This window comes from Colletotrichum acutatum, assembly GCF_030867785.1.
Source record: "Colletotrichum acutatum strain CBS 112980 chromosome Unknown BDZ83scaffold_53, whole genome shotgun sequence".
In the NCBI taxonomy this organism is placed as follows: domain Eukaryota; kingdom Fungi; phylum Ascomycota; class Sordariomycetes; order Glomerellales; family Glomerellaceae; genus Colletotrichum; species Colletotrichum acutatum.
In genome coordinates, this window is record NW_026849047.1 from 208,076 (window position 1) to 230,593 (window position 22,518).

A 22,518-nucleotide genomic window follows, 5' to 3' on the forward strand; every position below is an offset into this window, starting at 1 on the left:
AGAGAGCGATCTTCAGTTGGTAGAGTTCCGTCAGGGGAAGCTTGGTGGGACACTGCACAGCCAGGGCATGCACGGTCCATACGTAATGGAAGGCACCTACTCTTCTGCAGTAAGGTAGGTAGGTACCTTACTTTGGCCTTACTTTGGCACTGGTTGGAGCCAGGCGGGGGGGAGCTTCCCTCAGCGTTGCTGTTCAGGCAGTGGGTGAAAGGTAAGGTGGCACAGTAGGCACGGATTCGTGCCCGCCGTAAGCCAATAGTGACATCAACAGCCCGATCGCCCGTCGTTCATCTACCTGAACTTGGCCCCATTGGCGTGGACCGTTGCGGGACTCGGGTACCGAGAGTCCTTTCCATGGGACAGGACTGGGTCCGGGACTGGGCACACAGCACACAGCACACACAACTGGACCAAGTGGATTGGACACGGAACAACACTTCGACATCACACGACAGTAGCGGCGCCGAGCGCTATTTCGTTCCTGTTCAACTACCTTACTTCAACTACTTATCCAGTGCTGAGAGACAGACCTCGCCCGACATCACATCTTTGGGAGCTACGAAACTTTCCGTGCGCCGTTTCCCACAAACACCCGGCCCGCATCTTACCTCGAAACTCGCGCCGCATTAAACAATACCCTCGGCCGACTCATTAATGCCTACCGGGCCTCCTGGTTGCCCCTCCTCCCACCATGGACTTCGAGGACGCTAGTGGTGGTTTCGGCGACAAGAAGCCACGCCCACTGCCAGACGACCTGCCCAAGTCTCTCAACGACCGCAGTCGCCGTCCCGTCGAGTTGGTTCCAGAGACGGAGATGTATGATGGTTGGCAAGGTAAGTTGAGGTTCCCACGTTATCCGCCCACTGCCCGCGAGCACCAGGGGAAAGCATCGCATACTGACGCCGCTCGACACATCGCACAGGACAATCACAATTCCTGACAACGCCTGTCCTTGCAAAGCCCCTCAACTTTGGCGACCTAAGCCTAGACGATCGCACCTATGACGAGGACATCACATCAGGCCCCAAGAACAGCGACGCGCGCCTCATGGAGATGATTGCCGCACAAGCCGCCCATCGGGTTGGGCCCGGCTTCGACGACGAAGAAACGATACTTTCAAACGAAAAGCTGTCCGAGGATGAGAAGAAGGATTCGCTGCAGAGAGCTTTGAACATGGCTGCCAGCAATGGCGACGTCGAGAGGGTCAGCAGCATCGTGGGCGGCAAGGCAAAGGCTTATGTCGATATCAATGCGCCGGACGAAGACGGAACCCCGCCACTGATATATGCAAGCTGTTTTGTGAGTCGACGCTTGACGGAAGAGGGAAGTGCTATCGCTGACTCGGATTCAGGGCCACGAGGGCGTCGTGCAGGCGCTCATCGACGCCGGCGCAGATGTCGACAAGCAAGACCGGAATCAGTGGAGCGCTCTTATGTGGGCGATGACGAATAGGCATAAGAGCATCGCCAAGACTCTCCTCGATAACGGTGCTTCGGCCGAACAAAAGACGTCGTCTGGCAGGACGGCCTTCGACTTCGTCCCTCCCGACAGCGACATGTCCTTCTACCTACACGATAGCGGTTACAATATTGGCAATGCCGGTACCGATGACTTCTACAACCCTGGGTTCTCACAAGATCGGTTCGAGGAAGAAATGGCCGAAAACGAGCTACGAAGAAGGATGATGATGGACAGCGCCCGAGATCTTGAGGTCGATTTGGGCAATGTTGGCATGGATGACCAGCCAGAGGTAAGCTTTGCTCAGGCACATCTCAACGGACTGAATGCTGACGTGCGCAGAACTCCGAGGAGCTTGAGGAAGAACAGCCAGAGTTCGAGTGGTCCCGCTGTCTTCACGACCAGATGTTTGTTTTCCAGGAACACGAGCTCGATCGTATTCTCGACATTATCATCACAAACATGACGCCCCAGCGATCACCGGCACAAAAGCCTGTACCGGCGAACATGATTTTCCTGAGCGCACGATATGCACATTACCACTCCAGCCCCGATCTCCTAGCGAAGCTCATGATTTCAGCCATGGACAAGATCAACGATGTAGTCGAACAGTACCAGTGGGACATGACGATACTGGCCTTCTGGATATCAAATGCCACTTTGTTGCTTCACTACCTGAAAAAAGACGCTGGGCTCGTGGAGGCCACGGTCGAGTTCCAGGCTCAGCTGTCAGAGCTCATCAACGAGATATTCATCCTCATTGTGCGGGATGCCGAGAGGCGCTTAGACAAGGTGCTTGACGCAGCGATGCTAGACCACGAAACAATCCCAGGCTTCGAAGACATTGCGTTCCAGAACGAGTGGAGGATCTTCAAACGAAAAGCACAAGTCAAGGAAGAGCCCATGGAGAAGCGCTTCCGACCCCCCTCTCCAAAACAACGGGCGAAGCCTGCTCCGCGCAACGTCACTTCATTACTCTCATCCACCTTGTTTGTTCTTGATCTTTATGATATCCACTCAGTTATTACGGCGCAAATCATCTCTCAGCTTCTCTACTGGCTGGGGGCTGAGCTGTTCAACCGCATCATGTCCAACCGAAAGTACTTGGCTCGGACAAAGGCGATGCAAATCCGCATGAACGTGTCGACACTGGAGGACTGGGCTAGGACCAATAACCGCCAGCCAGAACACTACGAAGGAGGTGAGACAAAGTCCTCGGGTGAGACGACCATAGACGCTGCAAGGCGGCACATGGCCCCTGTCATCCAGCTGCTCCAGTGGCTGCAGTGCTTCTCGTCACTGGGCGCCGACGACCTCGAGGCCTTGGTCGGCACTCTGCAACAATTGAAGAGATTGAGCCCGCAGCAGCTCATACATGCGGCTTCCCATTACAGGCCGGAGGTTGGAGAAAAGGGATTGCCTAAGAGCGCACTCAAGTATCTCAACGCAATCCAGGCAGAGCATGTGCGGAGGAAGGAAGATCGCAAGAGCAGCGCACCGTCAACACCGGTCAAGACGAAGCCTGCAAATGGCGGCATAGGGGGAACGCCTGGGAGCCAGACGGCGGCAAAGACGCCAGGAGCTGACGAGAGTGACGAAGAAGAGGACGACGCGCCAGAGAACCTTCTGATGGACCCGGCCATGATGCTGCCCTTCATTCTGCCATCAGTTACGGATATGCTAGTCTCCTACGGTGCTGGCTTCGGCGGCGTCAACAAGGAGAGGGCACGCAAATATATCCCCACGGTACCACCGGAGTTCCTGTCGAAGCTCGAAGCTAGCGGCGCGCGGAAGGGCCCGATGTTTAGTGAGAAGGATTGGGAGAATGAGGAGGTCTGAGGCAAAGACAAATTTGCTAAGGAATAAAGTATATGAGGAATGGGAATTCGGCATTCGATGTTCAACGAGTTTGCCCCATCAAGCGCCACGCGCGTAGAACAACACACAGCATTAGGGGCATTGGCGAAGAGACGAGTTTCGAGCCTTTCCAGAGCATGACAGCAAGTAGGGCAGAAAGATCCCGATAAGCATAGCGTTTGATTGATTCGACGGGACAGACGGAAGATGCAAGGGGGAAGCGAATAGGGTCCACTGCGATATTGTGATAGTCCCTCAGGGGATTCAATACGACGGTGGTCATGGTACGGAGTAACAGCTCGCGCTGTGCTGTCTGTAGGCAGAAGAGCTCAGCGATGGGGTTAGAAAAAATATCCAGTGTCTATTCCCAAGACAATTGATCCTTATGCTCTTCTCCTGCCCTCGTTGACTCATACTGGATTGCGCTGGCTCCTCCCATGGCTTTGGAGAAGGTGGCCCCCGCTCGACCCTTCACTGTTCGTGGGCAAAGCGGGGAGCATGGAGAAGGGGTCCTCAGTGAAGAGGGGAGAAATGCAGGCACGCGGATTGTGCGCTGCGAACAATCTGTCCGAGTCTGACTTGAGCCACGTCGACGGAGCACAAGAAGAGTCACAAGATGAATTTGAGATCCACGTTGGAGAGCCGGCGTTCAACTTCATTTCGTTACTTGACGTGGTATGGGGAACGCGGCGCTTACAGATTATTCAGGGCAGAACTTCGAGGCTGCTGTACGAATACACTAGATGATTTCTGTGGACCGTGGAACGAACGTCCTGTGTTGGCCCTGTGTGGGACGACCCAGTGACACGGAAAGGGGGGGAAGCGCCTAGGGTAGGGAAGGAAGGGCTGCGGAGGACCCTGAAGTGAATTGCAGAGGGGCGAGGGGGAGGAGGGGAAGCTGGTGAAGTCGAACCCAATGCGGGATATTGAGATGTTACCATGTTGTTCGGAGGTGCTGTCTGCCCGTAGCAAATGTCTCGGGTCCCTCCGACTAGAACCGTACCTCGGTAGCATTCGTACGGAGAACCTATCAGTGAAGTAGGTATAGGAATCCATCAACTATTGGCAGGGCCTGGTCGTGGAAAGTGTCACTCGCAGACTAGGATGTGCCACGTCAGATCTTTGTTCCTGGCGCCGTGCTGGACCTGGCGAGCAGAGTATCCGTTCACTGGACCTGCACCTATCCCTCTCGAGGGAAGCGGGCGGGCGGGCGGGCGGACGGGCTCCCCAAAAAGTTTGCAAAATTGTCATGGAACGCAAACGCTGTTGGGCGCCTGGCTCTATGTGATTTGCCAGCTGGTCGAGATGTGCTTCGTGAGACGAACCGGGGAACCGCATTCATAGAGCCGGTCGGGAAGTTTCCGTTTGCTTCTGAAGGGTGTGGATTTGTTGTTTATTGGTGCACGGGTCACGAAGGCGTGACATGTCTTAATTCCGTCGCATTTTGCAGTCATGTGTTCGGGGATCGAAGAGGAAAGGGGAAAAGTCTTGAAGCTCAGCCCGAGCAATATTGCGCATTCTTGGGAATCGATTTGCTTTGCGCCTCCCAATACAGTATGGTGCCTGGGCGAGCCCGGGAAAGACAAGAGTCGAGATGCTCGGAAGGTCTCTTCTCATTTCAAATCCCTCGGTTTGATTTGCACATGGGTGACGCCAGAGGCTTTGCCCCAATCCGTGTTCGTCCGCGATTTCAGCTCAACGTGAAAAGGGAGAGCAACCTGGACTTTCTTATAAGTCGTCATACATGGGTATGTATGTAGGGCAGCTGGAAGTCAATAAGTCAATAACGTCGCTTGGGCCAACCATGAATGCTACCAGCTTTCCGGCTCATGTACGTACCTTTCATGGTAAACAGACGCCAAGGTTTCCCTGCTCGTCCTAGTTAGACCTCTAGCGGTGTCTCTGAACTTCTGGAGGACATGGAAGGCTGAGACACAGGGCATTTGGTGTTGATCCAGACGAGCCGCAAGTCACAACAGAGTGCCTGTCGATCAAGGGAGGACTTTGAGCTGAGCTAGCCGCATCGTGTGTTTACTTGCGATGGTATGCGGCACGGCTTCAGGCTTCAGATGAAGGCTACCTCGAGCCCAGGAGCAAGGAAGATGGAAAGCCCGTTCATGGGATAGGGACGACTCGGATTGGTCGCCAGACGGGCAGTACTTCAGTAGCTATCGCCATGTCGTAGATTGCTGGAATTGGCGCTGCGGGAGGCTGCAAAGGCTGATAAAGAGACCTGGTTGCAAACGGAGGGAATCCGGGGTCAAGTGCAGAGGCGCGTTTGTTTGCATTGGATGTTGGTCGTCGGAAGGCCTCGATCCCGTTTCTTCTCATTTCTTCTTCTCTTCTTTTCCTTCTCGTAGATTGGCAGCACAAGAGAGACATGTTTCCGATGGTCCATGGAACCAGTGGATCGATCGAGACTTCTTCGACGACCGGGCAATTAGTGACGACTGACTCCCACCAGCGACGAAGGAGCCGAGATGGGGGACGTCCGGAGATGCTTTTCTCTTCGCCATGATCCGCCAGGCCGGATGTTGGAGATCTCGAAAGACGGGAGTCTCGTGCTTCCTCTTCACCTCGAACAAGTGTGACCGCAATTTACCACTGCCTCCGCCGGCCGTTTTTTGTGTCGCCAATGCAGAGGGCGTGTGATTGTGTACCTCTCTCAGGCAGACAGGAGATCAAACGGGCCAACCACCCAATGACCCATGTTGCACCATCGTCGGTTGCCGTGGCTGTGGTCGCGTTGAGATTTGAGATTTGGCGGTCATGAAGAAACCAGCCATGCGGACGGAGCTCGTCATGCAGCAACGTGGGTCCATGATTGACTGACTGACTGACTCCAAGTAGCGGTCTCTATTGCAGAGATGAAGAAGAGAAAAGTAGAGCGCTTCACCGACTCATTGGCAATGGCCCGGCGACGAGGGTGAACTTGTGAAGTATCCGTACGGCCCGTCTTTTTTCTCCCTTCCTTTGGGTAGGGACGCATGGACAGATGGCGGGAACTGGGGCCAACGACCCGATCAAGACTCGTTTGCTGTACAAGGCGACATGGGTTGTTGGCGATGTGGTTGACTGATTGACAACGTTTTTTTTTTCCTTTCTTGGTTTTTGTACAGTTTCATCCCCCGTCGTCTTCGTTATTCTTTTGTGCGAGTATCGTGTTTTCCTTATGCGCGCATCCACATGAAATGAGTTCTGTACCTGGCCACATTGCACTATACTGTCGATTCCGTCCCCAGGCCATCGTTACGACTGGCAAACAACTTGTGCCTTGAGGTTCAAGGACGGACGGCCCTTCCTCACAAGTTCAGACGACAACACCCACTTGCCAAAGGTTGAAGCAGGGGGATCCACTCGGGCTGGCGAGCCCAGGGCTTGTGTATGTCCAATGAGACATTGTATTATGGTGGGTCTATAACCCTTCCGGGACGAAAAGCTGCCAGCATATGAAGGTCCAGTGGATAAGGTACTTGCCAAGTTGCCAACCATTCCGATTCCAGGAATGTAGTTGGGAGTACGTATCCAAGATAGAGCAGCCCTGGTCTCGCTAGGAGCGCATTCCCCACCCCCGACCGCCTCCAACGTGTTGTGGACTTGAACAGGTTCCAAGGTGGTCCTGGTGCCGGGCCACTACCGCGATGTATTGCTGCCACCGCCGCTGCCACCGCTTCCTGCATTTGCAACCCGACCCTGCTGGGCTGGAGAAACGATGGTCGTGAGCCTGTCACTCATGCCGATTTCTGTTCAATCTGACGGATCTGACGAATGCGGCAAGGACGGCTGGGTGTGTAGGAAACAGAGGGGGCACGCCGGCATGGGGGGAAGTAATTATTGGAGAAAGAAGAGAAAAGAAAGGATGCCCTCTCTCTCTGTTTCCCAGCTTAGTTATCCATACCTTCCTCCTTCTCAGCTATTTCGGATCCGGACCTTGAATTTGCACATTCACCACTTCATGTCCACAACTGGCTCGCATGTCCTTCTTCAACTTCAAGAAGCTTCTTTCCTGCACCTACCTTAGCGTTTATTCATCGTTCCAAGACGCCCTTCCGATAGAGCAATCGCCTTTGAGCACGCGCTTGATTCCCAAAAAAAAAAAAATTCCCACGACGCGACTCTTTCCCGTCACCCAACGGATCTCAACGATCCGACCTCACTCACCACATAAAGGTAGCCAACCCCCCTACCAAGAGTTCCTCCACCTCCGGCGCAGTATTAGAAAGTATTTTAACACCTATTTCTTGCTCAGTCTTACCTTGGCCTTGCTGTTCTTTTGCTACCTAGCACAGACGCAGACTCACCAAAGTGACTTGACTTACACGACGCCAGCAGAACCACACCAGTCTCGCCAGCGTCGTCCTTGTCATCGCCGCCCTCACATCCTGCTTGCTCCTACGAATACACCATCCCTCAACCATCGCCGCACGTGTACATATACGTCACGGCCCTGCTGCATTTGTCTCTAACAACCTTCTCTTGGGTTGTTGTTGGAATTGCATTGCATCCCACCCTCATTCCTCACCTCGGGCTCTTCATCTTGTTTGCCCAATCGAGCTAGCGCCCATCTAATCCCCAGGTCTTAATTTGGCACACCTGAATCACAAGCTTACGGCCCTCAGCGCGCTCGACGGTGAGCCACCCGCCCTCCACTTATATCGTCACCACACCCGCCTTGGCCGCCTTTCCAATCCATCTTGCTTCAGTCCGACGCCGGCATCTAGACATCGCGGCTCGGCCTGCTACTGAGCAGTTGAGCACGGTCTGATCGGCCCCAAGCTACACCCACACACACACCCGGCCGGAGCATCCTGAAATATCACGCTATGGCACCCCAAAAATTCGCCAGTATGCGCTTGAAGTCCCGGCCTACGCTCGTACCTTTCAAGGACGATGCTAGCCTCATTGCCCTTCGCTACGAGAAGACGGTCCAGGCAGAGCCTCCCATCCCTATTCTTACACGACTTCCCCAAAGATCTCACTCTTGTTCAACACGCCGAACTTCCACTTCTGCATCATCATCGACCTTCTCGAGTCCGCCCTCCAGCCCTGTTGTTGTTGTTCCTCCGCCCGCCATCGACCAGCATCCTGCGTTTCGTTCCCGCGCTGCGGCCCGCAATACTACGGTAAACGATTGGAAGAGAGATTCAGGGCTGGCACCTTCTGCATCGCCTTCAACCACTATTGCAGAAGAGGACTGCGAGGACGAAGAGAGTCGTGCATGCGCCAAGATTGCTGCTCTGGGGGCCAACACGGCTGTTGTGCAACAAACGGAACAACCTGTGACACCACCGGTTTGCGAAAGTACTTCCGTCGATGAGTTGGTTTTGAGCAAAAAAATCTCTGGTCGTTGGTCCACGCCTTGCATCGGCAAAGAGGTCAATAGCATGGATCATTATCAAACTGTGCAGGTCGAAATTGCGGTTGCGGAAAGAAAGAAATCTGGGAGTCTTAGCAGCACCTTATCGGTCGATTCTCCCGTTGAGTTGCGGGACAAGAGTCTGGGTGACCTATCACCTGCATCGGCGCCAATCATCTCCCATTCGCGGTCCTCATTTGCAGCCTCCGATGACTCGCCTAATTTCTCCCCTGTCAACATCCACGAAGACTTCCAACTCCTGAGCAAGGATGCCTCTTACTTCTCTCCCATTTCAGTGTCCATCCCCACGGACAACCTCCTCGAAGATGACTTCTTAACAACTCTGTCTTTCTCCAATCGAGGCAGTCTCATGTTTGGTGGTCTTCGCGCGTTCCCCGCACAAACCACCGACGGAACAATGGATGGACAGTCGCAAACGGACAAAGCCCACGCGCCTCCGCCAGACCCCCCTGCTGATGCCCCTGCATCGGTCCCCATCCTCCACATTCAATACGAAGAGCCGCCCCAGTCCACTGCCGTCAGCACCACTGAGACCAGCGCGAACCACTTGAACGCCACCGACACAAACACAACCGAAGCAACGACGGAAGAGACGACCACGACTGACGCAACGACGGCAGAGACGACTGCAGAGTCGGCCTCGCAAGCCACAATGACGACCCCCAGCATCTGCGTCTTGTCCGCGGACGTGGAGATGGAATCTCGAAAGGTGAGATCGCTCTATGAATCCGGCGAAGGCCTCAGGTGGGAAGACGGAGCCCGACCGTCGGATGTTGGCGAGCGTCTCAACTCGACCGCCGAAACTCCGACGGAGGAGGTCGAGAATGATCCGTATGGTTTCCTTTTGCCCGGATTGGTGCCCAACCAGTATGCTAATGTGTGTTCTCTCTGCAGCGTCGCCGAGCTCCAGCCTCCCGTTTGGGGAACTCCAAGATCTGGAAGTTCTTATTCCCAACGACCCGAAACGCGCAGCGAGTATGAGGTGGCCGGTGGTCTCGAAGACTGGGAAGACCTCGAGGGATACGACATCGACCGTTACGGCTTCATCAGTCCGCGCAAGCCAGAGAAGAGCAACGGCACACCCGCTGAACCTAGATCGTCGCAGTCGGCGCCCAGAAGGAAGCACGTCTTTTCCAAGCGGGATGCCTTTGGTTTGGGCTTGCCATCCAGAGGACCCAGTAGGAAGGTGTCCGCTAGATCGCTCAACACTCAAGGATCGAAGGCTTCGGTTGCGTCTCGTCGGTCGACCCGATCCGCAATCAGACAAGCAGGAAATCTACTCCCACACAACCGCGATCGACGATGGATGGACGAGGCTGGAGAAATGCTTTCGCTTTCATTGGGCGATGAAGAGAAGGTAGAGAAAATTTCCGAGGCCATCAAGAAGAAGGAATGGGAGAGGTCTGAAAAGTGGCGTAAAATGGCCAAGATCGTTAAGAAGGGGAAAGACGGCGAAGGCATGGAGTTCGATTTCGATGTTAAGAACCAAAAACTCATCGACAGGACGTGGAAAGGCATCCCCGACCGATGGAGAGCATCTGCCTGGTATTCGTTCATGGCAACTAGCGCCAGAGCTCACAAGGACTCCCCGTCTGAGGATTCCATCATCACCGACTTCCATCGCCTTCAGTGCAGAGGCTCGCCAGATGATGTGCAAATCGACCTGGACGTCCCTCGTACCATCAGCAGGCACGTCATGTTCCGGAAGCGTTATCGAGGTGGTCAACGCTTGCTGTTTCGAGTCTTGCACGCGTTATCGCTTTACTTCCCGAATACTGGCTACGTTCAAGGCATGGCTTCGTTGGCAGCGACGTTGCTCTGCTACTTTGACGAAGAGAAGTGCTTCGTCATGCTCGTACGGATGTGGCAACTACGGGGCCTAGAGAAGCTGTACAGTCCTGGCTTTGACGGCCTGATGGCGGCTTTGAATGACTTTCAAACCAAGTGGCTGGATGGCAAGGACGTCGCCAAGAAGCTGGTGAGACATCCACGCGTTTCTGAACCGATGACTTTAGACTGATTTTTTTTCTAGACTGAGCTCTGCATCGATCCTACAGCCTACGGTACTCGATGGTACCTAACACTATTCAACTTATCCATCCCTTTCGCGGCTCAGCTCCGCGTTTGGGATGTCTTCCTGCTTCTTGGAGAAAACCCCACAGACTCCCCCAAAGTTCCTGAATCTCCCGTCACCATGAACGGCATTGACATTCTGCACTCTACCAGCGCGGCTTTGATTCACGCGCTGCGGGACGTTCTTCTTGACTCGGACTTTGAGAACGCCATGAAGGCTTTGACCTCCTGGATTCCGGTCAAAGATGAGGATATCCTCATGAAGGTGACACGAGCCGAGTGGAAGGCCCGACAAAAGAGGAAGTAGAAGGTCTTATTTTTGCCGCCTGCTTGAGCTTCGGTCGGCCGGCTCATTCCCACATTTCCTTTGTTATTACACCACAACCTCCGATTTATGGATATGCGTGCAAGGCGTTTATGGAGTCGGTCATGTTGACTTCGACGCATGTCGTCGACCAATACCCTGGGATGAACTGCAAACCTCGTATCTGCTGTTATGGGGGATTTCATTTGTGCACTCGAAACGAACGAAACGCTGGAGAAAGCCACGTGGGTTGCGGGAAGCAGAACCAGAAAAGCGATGCGAGAGGAATGGAGCCGCAGCACGAATTTTTCATATACCCTTTATGCCATACAATAGCCTGGTGCCACCTTCATATACAGCATCAAATCAATATATAATGTGTTATTCGAGTATACGTTGATCCCAACATCGTCTCAGTGTCTACTCTACCCATGCCAAACAGTCTTGAGGACATGGCCAAGCCTGATTCAATGATCGCTTTATCGCACCTTGTAGTCCGCCTTCTTTCCGTGCCGGTACAGCTATTAATAATGAGCCCCCTCTGTGTTAAGAGGGTTATGGGATCTCAACTTGCTGTTATCTCTGAAATTGCTCAGATTTTCCGTTTTTGTTTGTCGTTGCGGAATATGTGAGAGATTGGGATAAGGGAGTCCCTCACGATATCAGTACGAAGCTGACTGCATCATGTCGGACCTTTTGTTATGACTTGGTCAACAGAGAGGCCAGATACTTCCAAGCTGAGCTGTTCGAACACAGATCCATCGGCAGAGAATTTAGGCATCGAAGGTTGGTATGGACCGCACAAACGGCCCTGCCTAGTGCCTTGATCTTCCATATCCTGTCTCACATCCGCTACGATAAATGGGACTTTCACTTGGTGCCAGAAGAAGGTTCGTTGCCCTGTTCACGTCTATATCAACACGGGCTGATTCGGGCCACGATCAATCACGAGATGTGGACTGTGTGTAACAATTGTGTGACGTTTGCAGGTGCGCTGATAACTTGGATATGGATGACTTCAAGCAAGAGGCCATGGCTGAAGGTACACCGGAGGATTGAGACACTGTAGAGGCTGTGTTCTCGAGGGTGCACCAAGCCAAGATCGCCAAAACTTTGGCCTGGTTGCAATAGGCAAACAAGTGAGCTGGGATTCCACGATTCGGTGTAACGATTGCGCCCGTTCACGATGAAGTCTCACATCAACTAGACTTTATGATGTCAAATGGTTTCGCAGAACAGGCATCGACGCGAGTTGTAACGTACTGTTTACTAAACCGACGAGTAAGGCGGGACACAAAGCTGAAGCACTGTCATCTTTGATCTTCAAATTCGCCGAGCAGGATTTTGATAGTAGCGCTGACAGCCTGACCACGAAAGACGATCGATCGTACATATCTTAAGAACTATCATATTGAACGCATCCAAACTGAGCTATTAGAACCATAGTCAATACCCTCTAGACTTGTTCTCCTTATCAACCACAGCGCGCACACGCACCCAAAACGAAGTATCCTCAGATATCAAAGCAACCGTTGCGCCTTCCAAGATGCTCCAGAACATCCTTTTCCTCGCCCTCGTACTTGCAATTACAGCATCAGCGGCTCCCCTTGACGACTCCAGCCACCTGAACAACGCCGCCTCGGAGCTCTTTAAAGGACGACAGATCACCCCTCCTCCTTGTATCCCATACATCAAAACATTGAAGCACGGCGACGGGAACCCCAAGAAGAAGTTCTTACACAAGCAAGTAACCGTGAGTATAAAAAAAATGAAAGCTTTCGCAACTTCCAGCTTCTAATTAACGTATCAGACTACGCACAAATGCACCGACGGCCCATGCGGCATCGAAAAGGAGGATAGCGAGACCTACACAATCGAATGGAGCGCCTCCATCACCGACCCGCGAGGCTTCTTCAGCGACGGCTTCGCTGTCTCCGAAGCCATGACCACGGGTGAGACGAAGGTCTGCAGCAACCGCGATGGCACGGAGAACCAGTCGCTCTAAGTGTGGTGGTCGCTTGCGCATACCGAGTACGAGGTCCAGGACTGGGAGATGTCGGGGGGCGGAAGCTCCAAGCCTAAGGGGGGTGTATACAAGATCACGGCGCCAAATACGGATGACGGGGAGAATACTTCGTATTGTGTGAGGAATAATTGTAGGGGCAATGGGGATGAGTACTGGGCGGATAACTAAGCGGTACGGGCTGATAAATTTGGGGATCATGCGCAGCCAAGTCTGGTACAGTTCTTGTTGATAATGCTCTTTTGGCTTTTGATCAGTTAATGAAAACAGGTGACCGAGATAGTGATGAAGATTCTGTTGAAAGTAGCCGCCATCACTTTGTCGACGCAGGGCAACGACGCTTACACTGGCTCAAGGATACTCTTCTGTATGTATTCGAACCATCGTTCTTGCTGCATTTATTTCACGTCTTACCCTGTTCTCAAGACGGTGTGACAATTGAGGTGTCGTTTGCAAGTATACAGATAAGTTAGGTATGGTTATCAAACCCCTCCCGGAATGGTAACTGGGAAAGCAAGACGCAGAATGACAGTACCTGGATCAAGCAATGGAACTTAATAAACGCAACGTCTTTTAGTATTAAAGGCTTCGGATATTGTCTCTATCTGCAATGTGCAGTCCCTAACCGATATGACAAAGTGTAACATGCAAACCAGGCGCAAAATGAAGGAGTTCAAAACCTTGCAGTTTTCTCCCACTTCCTCTATTTGACATGAACCTGCTTCGTCAAATTAGTTGATCGTACCTCGCAGAACCTGTTCCACCTTGAAACAAGCTGCAAGTTCACCACAAACAGTATGCCAGACTCCTATCGTCACGACATCGTCACCCACCAAGACAGAAACATCAAAACACTTCAAAAAGACGGCAAAAACATACAACACCAGGTATTCGCTGGTCGTCACCGACCCAACTACTAATCCGGCCCTCATTGGCTTATCTATGGGAGAGCGGACGGGATCCCGAGTTTTCCAATGGGTATGGTCGTATGTGCCAGCCTACGAAGCCAAAATTGACTATACTCCACGATAGCGCACCAGCCACTTATCTCGAGTTTTGCCACGACTTTGAAGGAGTACTTGCCCATAGCTGGTTTCTCATTTTTACTGCATCTACTTCGTCTGTAACTCTTATTCTTCGAGACTTGGGTTGAGCATGTGGCTTATATCAAGGAAGGTGCTCTGGCTTGCCAGACCGACCATGGCTCACACCACGTCTCTAGACACGCATTACCTTATTCTCTTTCAACTTCCAGAAGGAGTCCTTTAGCAGTGAAGGCTTCCTCAATGAAAGTTAGCTCAAAAAGGTAAGGCGTTTTTGGAGATCTGCCTCTTGGTCGTGTTGCTTCCTTTCCTCATAATGTGTAAGAATGTCAGGCAGTCCAGGATAGCAGCGTAATGGCCCGACAGACCACAAGCATGTTTCAGAAGAGTCACACAGGAACGATTACGCCACTGGTGCATTCATAGGAGAGATCTTAATGAGATTAGGAGATGAAGTAGAATGCTGTGATATGCTATTTCCTACTCAGTTTGATTCCATCCATACACATGGCGTCTTACGCGACTTACACTTAGCACATGGTTCTCAACCATACTAGGTAGTTGCAGCGATCTAGATAGGAGGTATCCAAGTCTTCATCATCCCCCATAATCTTAGTATTATCCTCGCTATCAAGACAGGCTTCGGTACATTTCATATAGAGTATCCATGCTAATTCCTCCGGTTGCCAATTTACCACTGCTTCCCCAGAACCCCCATGCCTAGTTGACGATGTCACCTCAATATCCGAGACGGCGAAGCAGCAATCTCGTCGAAAAACCGTGAATTCCGTTCAATAGAGTAAATGTCCGCAGATGTATTCCAAGCAAGATCCAAACCCAACTCGGTGGCGGCTGTCCTACCTAATTTCACGTGGCCCCCAAGGACAAAAGAGGCGCTCCTGTATACGGTGTAGCCCTAGCCTTTCCAAGTGGGTGACACGATAGGTTGCCGTCTGTGGTACCTTCACTCTACTTCCAGAATGCCTGTTACAGTTCCTGCCACAGCTACCTACTAGTGTTATGTCATGTTTTCTGTATATTCAGTAGAGCATACACCTCAGACAGCATATTACGGTGCCAATGATACTGGGAGTGGTAATAAGAAGGCGACCACGTGTGTGGACCGGCATTCTATTCCGTCTTCCACTTGCTTGCTTTCCCGATCTGGTGCTGGTATGTGCTCAGATCTTCAAGCCTCCATGGCTCGCTTGATACTCTAATTCTCCTGGCACTGGGGTAATGTCGTATGACTTTGAGAGAAAACCGGAATTCGGTCGTTGAATTCCCTGATAAGATGCGTCGTCCGCTTTTCGATGAGGGAAAAGATCAGCAATAGCCCATCTCCAACTTCCAAGACTCCAACATGGGAAGAGTAAACCCCACCTGCTCCGACATCAGGTTTTTGTATTGTGTATATGGCTAGGCATTCCTGACAGGTCGGTAAAAGTTGCAAAGTTGCATTCGACGGATGATTTTCCAAAATCGGGTTGATAAAGGGTCGGCCGCCTTTGAGGGTAGTATCTGCCAATCTGAATCGTTGATGGTCCATGCATGGTAGCCCCCCAAACTTCCCGAGCCCCAAGTGATGCGTCAACGAAAGAGGTTTCACAATCGAAGGGTGGACTGAAGGACGCTGGTCGCATGGACGTGGAGAACAGATTGCGAACTTTCAAACGAAATGTTGCAAATAATTTATCGTGGTTCTTGACGCTATGGCATCGCTGGACCTTACAAATAACCGAGTCAAGAACGCCTGAGGTGCTACGCCGGGTAGTATTGAATCGAGTCATTCCATCTAGTGTAGCCAAGTGAAAGATTCCAAGATATCAAGGTAAGACATACTACTCTGTACCACACACTGTATTTAATGTGCCGTGTGAGCAATTTGCTCGCGTCGTCTTACACCGCAGCGCAGCAAACTCGCTTTTGCTAAGCGCCAACAAAAGACAGACGCCCGAAGCGCACAGGCAATGAGTTCAATCTTGTACCACTCACAGAAAAAAAAAAAAAAGGGTACGGACGCCGGCCGGCCCTCTGGGTTTCGGTTCTCAACACGGCCCTCCCCCGTCCCGAGGCTCCCCGCCTGAGTTAGCTTACACCTCACACCCCCACAGCGCTTGAACTCATATCCGTGCGCGCCGCGCCATCACCACCGGCCGGCACAGGGCAGCCCTATATGTGGCGGATCCTTAAGACGAACCTCACCTATCCGTACGAATGCCCCCTTCCCTCCTGCAATAGCCGAGATATACACTTTCGGCCCAGGTAGTCAAGTCAAGCCAAGCCGAGCCAAGCCGAAGCTGATTCGACAGTCGAACGAAGAGATAACGGTGCGCGGGTTCCTTGCTGAACTAGTATCACGTTTCGCATGCCATCCCATTTCATAGTTCCATATCCCGGGACCTTCATCTTCGATTTGACATGATTACGCCTTCGTGCCACCGCGTCCGTTTCTAGACGTACGTATCCGTACGTCTCTCGATTTATCCATCCCCAGTCATCGGTATTGTACGGATTGGGTACAAACAAACAAGCATTTAGGAGGTTACACCCCTCTCTCACTCTCTCTGTTCCTCCGTGCCCATGCCTGCCCGCCTGTTGTACAGATATCGTGACCCCTACCTCATATTCAACAAACAACACCGCAACTACCTTTCTCGACCCCAAGCGTAAAGGAGAAATTGCCCGCAGGCGAGACGGGGAAGTGGCATCTACAGAAGAAAGGGCAAATTCCATTCATACCCAACTGCGCATTCTGACACTCGTATACCAGGTAGCACCGCCAGGACCGGTCAGATTCCCAATCAGGAAATCAAGCCCATAACCCAGTTCGTTAAGTTACCCACGCCCAAAAAGTCTCGAACACTGATGATGAAATCCAAAACAAATGCCCACATTCCTCTTCGTCAGGAGGAGCGACGATTCGACGAATGGAGATCTCTCTGACGTGTCAAGTCGAAAGTAGAGAGACACCAAAAAACAAACGAAACGAAGCTACGGACAATTAATTAGACTTGCGTCAAAGTCAGGGCTGGCGGGCCATTCTTTTCGAGAACCTAGCTGTCATGCTGGTAGTGGTTCCTGCCCCCATCCGGGAAGGACACATGGAATGGAAGCGAATACCTGCCATTGTTTCGGGTTGAATCAGAATTGGGACCTGTCCTGCGTAAAAAAAAGTCTTGCCCCGCTCAAGTATACTTACCTGAGATACCCGGCCTCACGTAGCGCCAAATCCTGTATCCTGAATTGCTGGCTACCTTCCCGCGTGTGCATTGCTCCTGGCAACGGTTCTCTTCATTGCCTCATTGCTTTTTCCACGTTGAGAGCACGCAAGCCAAAAAGGACCACAAAATTAGCTACATTTCGTTACTCCATAGTCAGTGCAGATGAACAATCCATTCAACAAGAAACCTGACGCTGAGTCGACCAATATCAACGACGCGGTTGAGCGCCCCATGTGGCACGCACTCATGCAGTCACCCGGTTTCGAGACGCACTGTCCCCAACCCGATCCGCGCGTACAGAAATACACCAAGAAAAAAAAAAGAAGAAAAAAAAAGAAAAAAAAAAGACGTCAATCGCCCAATCGTCTCATCATCCAAGACCATGTTCGCCCAGACAAGACTTGAGAAAATCCGCGCCTACACTCCGTACAGGCTTAGACTTGCCTCGGGTGTGCACCTTGACCTTGGCCAGATCGGGGAGGGGACGTAAGGAAGCCAGGCACAAAAACCCTCCCCCAACGCAATCAATATTGTGGGAATGGAGGAAAAGGGAGCGAACCTCATTACCGACGTCGACGCAACCTCGAGGTCCGGGCACCCGACACGGGCAATCCGCCCCATGGCCACCCACGGCGGCGGGCGACGGGCGGAAGGGCGGCGGGCGACGGGGCCCACCCGGCAGCTAGACTCCACCGGGCGAAAAAAAAAAGAGGGCGGGCCATGATTACCCATTACCACTGAGGGAAAAAAAGAAGAGACGCCCGGACACCTAAGGAAGAAAAAAAGAAAAGAAAAAAAAAGAAGCCAAGATTCTCCACTCCTCATCTCCATCGCCGAGGGGATGCTAATCTCCCGCCCCGAGCTTAATCCAGCTTTGCTATACCATCGTCATCCCTTCTCAGCGTTAGTGTAGCTCCCTCCCATCCAAGTCTTGAAGTTTGCCGCGCGCCGTGTCAACCCACTGCCTAGTGGCCTAGGTAGGCAATGCAACGTCCGAAGTTGGTGGATGACTTTTCATCACTCCTTCTCTCTTCCTTTCACATCGTCCTAGTATTTGACCATTTCCGGCTGACAAGGGGGTCAAGCCACAAAATGGCGAGAGAGTGAGAGAGAAGAGAGGAGAGGAGGGGTAATGGGATAACTCGGTGCAGGGCGTCATCTAATTACCCTGGTTCCCGGCCCCCTTCCCAAATCACCCCTCCGGGCTTCCCACACCCCCAACGCGCAATAATCAAACAAGCGAGATAAGGTATCAATCTCCAAGGGGTTGAAACACGTCTGTCCGTCTCTGCAAAAATGCGTCTTGTCTTGTTTTTTGTCTTTTCTGCAGGGTATCATGATACATGTAAGATTGCCCAAAAGAAGCCAGCCCTAGATTTCAAGAAGCCAACAAGAGTGAAGATATTGCCAAAGTCCACCCATCCATTTCGAGAAAACTTGTCCAAATCGAGAAGTTGAAAAATAAACTAACTCCAACCTGAGTCTTAATGCTCTCACCAAACCCCCTTGATGAGTCTCACCTCGCAGGTGGATTTTGGCCGGCCGTTGATGATTCCACCACACCCGACAGCTATAGGTACACCCAAACAAAAAATGCAGTGTTGACAGTACCATACACATCAAAACACCAGGTGTGGGAAGAAAGAGAAGCAAAAAAGTTGAATCCATGATAAAAACCCGAGGCTCATCGGCTGTGGATGTACCCGCCCGCCTAAAAGAAGAAGAAAGAATCGAAAGAAGTGAAGTGCCGTGACCCGTGCATGCCTTTTGAAGAAGTGAAGAATGCGCGCCTCCAGTCTCAGATCTTCTGGAAAGGCGTCAAGCTGAGAGAAGAAATCCATGCCTCTCTCTCTTTTTGAAATCGAAATCATCGACGGCAATCTGAAGCCGCCGTCGAATGCCCTCTCTGCCTTTCCCACCCCCCTCACTGTTTTCAGTCACAAGGGTTGGAAAGGCTGAGAGTCATAGCCGAAGAATAACGTGGCGGAATGAATCCAATAGAAGCGAAAAATTCGGAAGAAAATGTCGTACTCATGCATCTCGTTTCGCGAAATTTCGCCGTGATGGTATGGCTGAAACAAGTCGTAAAATTGGCCCGGGCCAAATTTCAATCAGTGCTGCCTGTCGCATGGCTGCTGATCCTGCGACCCCACGCGTCCGTCCCGTCCGTTCACCCCTCACAACGGGGATCGTCGTCGCTCCTCGCCCTGCCCTTGATAAGCTTCCGTTGGCGTCGGTCCGTACTGAGCTGCGTGTGATGGCTCTTCGGACAACAAGGATGATACCGAATGTCCACCAACACTCCTCGGTGCTTGTTGCTGTTGTTGAGCAGGTACCGAACTGGCGCTGCCGTACTCCGGGGCCGTGCTGAAGCTTGCGACTTGAGGAGACATGCCTCGAGGCGTCCCGAAACTCTCACCTCGGCCGCGACCCGTCGGCCGATACGACGAAAGATCGCTGCGCTGTCGTGTGTGGCCCCGTCTTCGCCCCGGCGGGGGGTTCTCAAGCGTTGATCCACCGTGGAAAGGAGGCGACCGCAAGCGTTGATGTTGACTTGGCGGTGGAGGGGCTGGCTGCGGGCCTGTGGCCTTGCGCTTGTTCCTAGGAGACTCCCCTAACGGCCACACCAGCCAAGGTTAGCCTAAAGCGACTCTCTCTTTCGTTTGGTTTTGCTGGACGCACCGGAGGGTGTCGCAGGCTGAGTAGAGCCACCTCCGGCTTGGGATGTCGGCGGGTGCCAGTGGTGAAAGTAGATGGACGGGCTCGGCTGGGCCTCCTGTTGAGACTGCGCAGACTGCGCAGCTGCGTGCTGGTGGCTCTGCAGTGCCGACGGGCCTGGTGGGCCAGAATGGGGAACGTTCGTGTTGAGGCTGGGAAGGTTGCTAGATCCCAGCGGCCGGGACACCGAGCCAGTCGAGGACAAAGTCGTTGCCCTTCCCCGCTGGGGAGAGCCCGGGTAGGCAGGGAATCCGTGAGGTCCGGGGGCGGAGCTCGGCGTCGACGGGACGCCCGCATATTGGCCGTAGGGCTGGGACTGAGAATCGCGGCGATGCTCGGGCGAAAGAGGACCCTGGGAAGGTAGCAGCTGGGGGTGCTGAGGCTGACCCTGCTGGGCGAGAAATTGCTGTGCCCATTCCAGAGCCGCAGGAGGAACACCGCCTCCCATTCCGGCAAAGACAAGAGGAACAATGGGCGGGGGAATTCCGCCGCTCAACGAGGTTCGTAGCATGTCGGCCTCGATGCGCCGTTGCTCCAGGCGCAGAGTCTCTTGCCTCGTCTTCTCTTCCTCCTGTCTCCTGCGCTCTTCTTCGGTCTTTGCTGCCAGCCAACTCCTCATGGAATCCTCGGCACCTTGCCACTGCGGCGGAGGTCCGGGCAGCTGGCCCATCAGGTGGCCATGGCTAGATTGAGCTTGGCCGATGGATTGGGGCGCCGGAGGAGGTGGCGGAGGAGGAGCCGAGCTTGCGTGAGGCGGCTGAGGCGGCAAAGTCATGGCCGCCGGGGGAGGCAGGCCACGATGATGTGCCGACATAGGCTGGCCAGCTGGGCTGTGACTACGGGGAATGGACGGCAGCAGCTTGTGCGAAGGGTGGTCTTGGTAAGACAAGGGAGGCGAGGGTCGGGATGTCGAGGGCGGAGTAGGTAGGTCATGGACGGACTTGTAGCCGTAGTGTGTTGGCTGCTTAACTGTGAGCATGGTCATGTATACTCATGTGCTCCAGGTGGTTTTTAGAAGTTGTTGAAGGTGAAATCAGACAACATGGGTGGCTGATTTTGTTTCTGGTGTTGATGTGTGTTTTTTTTTTTTTTTCCTCTGGTTGTTGTGTATGGAATCGTGTCGAGTCAAGAAAGTGAAGCTGAAGCTCAAGCTGCTGGTGAAGAATAAGAAGGCAGCGAGCAGTCGGAGAAGAAATTGAGACAAAGGGGAGTTTGAAGGAAGGTAAAGAAGTGGAAAAGTGAGGAAAAAAGCTGCTGGCTGGCCAGTCAAGATGGGTGGAAGGAAGACAGGTGAAGAAAGGTTGAAGAAAAAACCTGAGGCGAGAGGTGAGGTAAGTAAGGTAAAAGGTAGGAAAGAACAAATGGAGGTATTGGGGGGTGCAGGTGGTGGAAATAACCTTTTTTACAGGCGCGAAGCTGGAAGGGCGGCCAGCTCCAAGTTGGGAAAGAGGACTTGGGTTGGACTGGGAAGGGAAAGGGACAGACACCACCTCACAGACACCACACACCGTACGCAGTACTCCGTACCGAGTACATACACGCCTACTCCGTACGCCTGCCCTGGACACCTCTCTTTCCATTTCACGCCCGAGAGGGGGGTACGTATTTTTTCCAGACTCCCACCCACCAGCACCAGCACCAGCACCAGCACCAGCACAAGCGGCAACACCAGCAGCTTCTATCCGCAAGGTAGGCACATAGTAGTCCAAGGTACGGAGTACCTCACTATCCTTTCCCAAAGGACGAGAGGGACCCAGAGACCCAGAGACCCAGAGACCCAGACCTAGACCCAGACCCGAGCCCCAGGGCCTAGAGAGAGAATGAGAAGCAACTCCGTGCCCAGCTGGGACTAGTAAGGCACGGCAGCTTGCAAGGAACAGACCAGCTAGCAACGATGCCGTTGTACGGATAAGTGTGTACGAATACTTAGTACAGATAGTGAGGGAAAGGCGAGCCCAGGTCAAGGAAAGCAGAGGTATCATATACCACGGCACGCGTGGGCTCTTCGTCCATCGTTCTCGCCCTCGTCTCCCCCAGTCTCAGATACCTTACCTCACAATCCTTTACTGTATCCATCCATATCGGGATTCGTAGTACAGACCAAGGGCGGGGCGTACGGTGATGAACCCAGCTCCACGAACGGGCCCGGCCTCATTTAGGCATGAAGACGTTTTTAGTGCCGACCGCGTAAGGCAAGATTGGGAAGGGCTGAGTGTGCTGCTCTGGGTTGGCACAGCAAGCAAGGCTGATGGAAGGACAACTCGCATCGTGGAATCGATGTACAGAAACGAAGCATCCGTACTCGAGGCGGAATCACAGTCTAGGCTAACCCAGAACTTGACAGTGACACACTGACCCCCGACGTCCCTTCTTTTTGACCTGTACCGTAGATCTCCGGAGCCTCGAAACCTCCACGGCAGAATATGGTATGAATCAAAGCG

At 52.9% G+C, this 22,518-nt stretch overlaps 4 protein-coding genes across 4 annotated transcripts; 3 read left to right on the forward strand and 1 right to left on the reverse strand.

Moving 5' to 3' along the window:
- Positions 1 to 691: 691 nt before the first annotated feature.
- Positions 692 to 3,297, forward strand: BDZ83DRAFT_578848 (DIL domain-containing protein; the record flags this gene model as incomplete). Its single annotated transcript, XM_060505171.1, has 4 exons — positions 692 to 833; positions 923 to 1,299; positions 1,352 to 1,750; positions 1,801 to 3,297. 4 exons carry the CDS (start codon positions 692 to 694, stop codon positions 3,295 to 3,297), a joined length of 2,415 nt encoding a protein of 804 aa, XP_060364398.1.
- A 6,081-nt stretch (positions 3,298 to 9,378) lies between these two features.
- BDZ83DRAFT_623367 (rab-GTPase-TBC domain-containing protein) lies at positions 9,379 to 11,459 on the forward strand. The gene is made up of 2 exons (XM_060508378.1): positions 9,379 to 10,670; positions 10,725 to 11,459. Exons 1-2 carry the CDS (start codon positions 9,387 to 9,389, stop codon positions 11,070 to 11,072), a joined length of 1,632 nt encoding a protein of 543 aa, XP_060364399.1. The 5' UTR covers positions 9,379 to 9,386; the 3' UTR covers positions 11,073 to 11,459.
- Positions 11,460 to 12,615: 1,156 nt separating this feature from the next.
- On the forward strand, positions 12,616 to 13,143 carry BDZ83DRAFT_731225 (uncharacterized protein; the record flags this gene model as incomplete). Its single annotated transcript, XM_060512864.1, has 2 exons — positions 12,616 to 12,822; positions 12,880 to 13,143. 2 exons carry the CDS (start codon positions 12,616 to 12,618, stop codon positions 13,072 to 13,074), a joined length of 402 nt encoding a protein of 133 aa, XP_060364400.1. The 3' UTR covers positions 13,075 to 13,143.
- Positions 13,144 to 19,536: 6,393 nt separating this feature from the next.
- On the reverse strand, positions 19,537 to 22,153 carry BDZ83DRAFT_652309 (uncharacterized protein; the record flags this gene model as incomplete). Its single annotated transcript, XM_060510515.1, has 4 exons — positions 19,537 to 19,973; positions 20,042 to 21,046; positions 21,705 to 21,886; positions 22,125 to 22,153. The coding sequence occupies 4 exons, from the start codon at positions 22,151 to 22,153 to the stop codon at positions 19,537 to 19,539; spliced, it is 1,653 nt and encodes a 550-aa protein (XP_060364401.1).
- Positions 22,154 to 22,518: the final 365 nt, after the last annotated feature.

What these genes read in the sequence shown, in the direction of transcription:
- BDZ83DRAFT_623367 (XM_060508378.1), top strand. Translation starts at nt 9,387, where the DNA reads ATGGAATCTCGAAAGGTGAGATCGCTCTATGAATCCGGCGAAGGCCTC. An exon ending in AGGACGTCGCCAAGAAGCTG is followed by an intron (nt 10,671 to 10,724) that starts GTGAGACATCCA and finishes TTTTTTTTCTAG; the next exon opens with ACTGAGCTCTGCATCGATCC.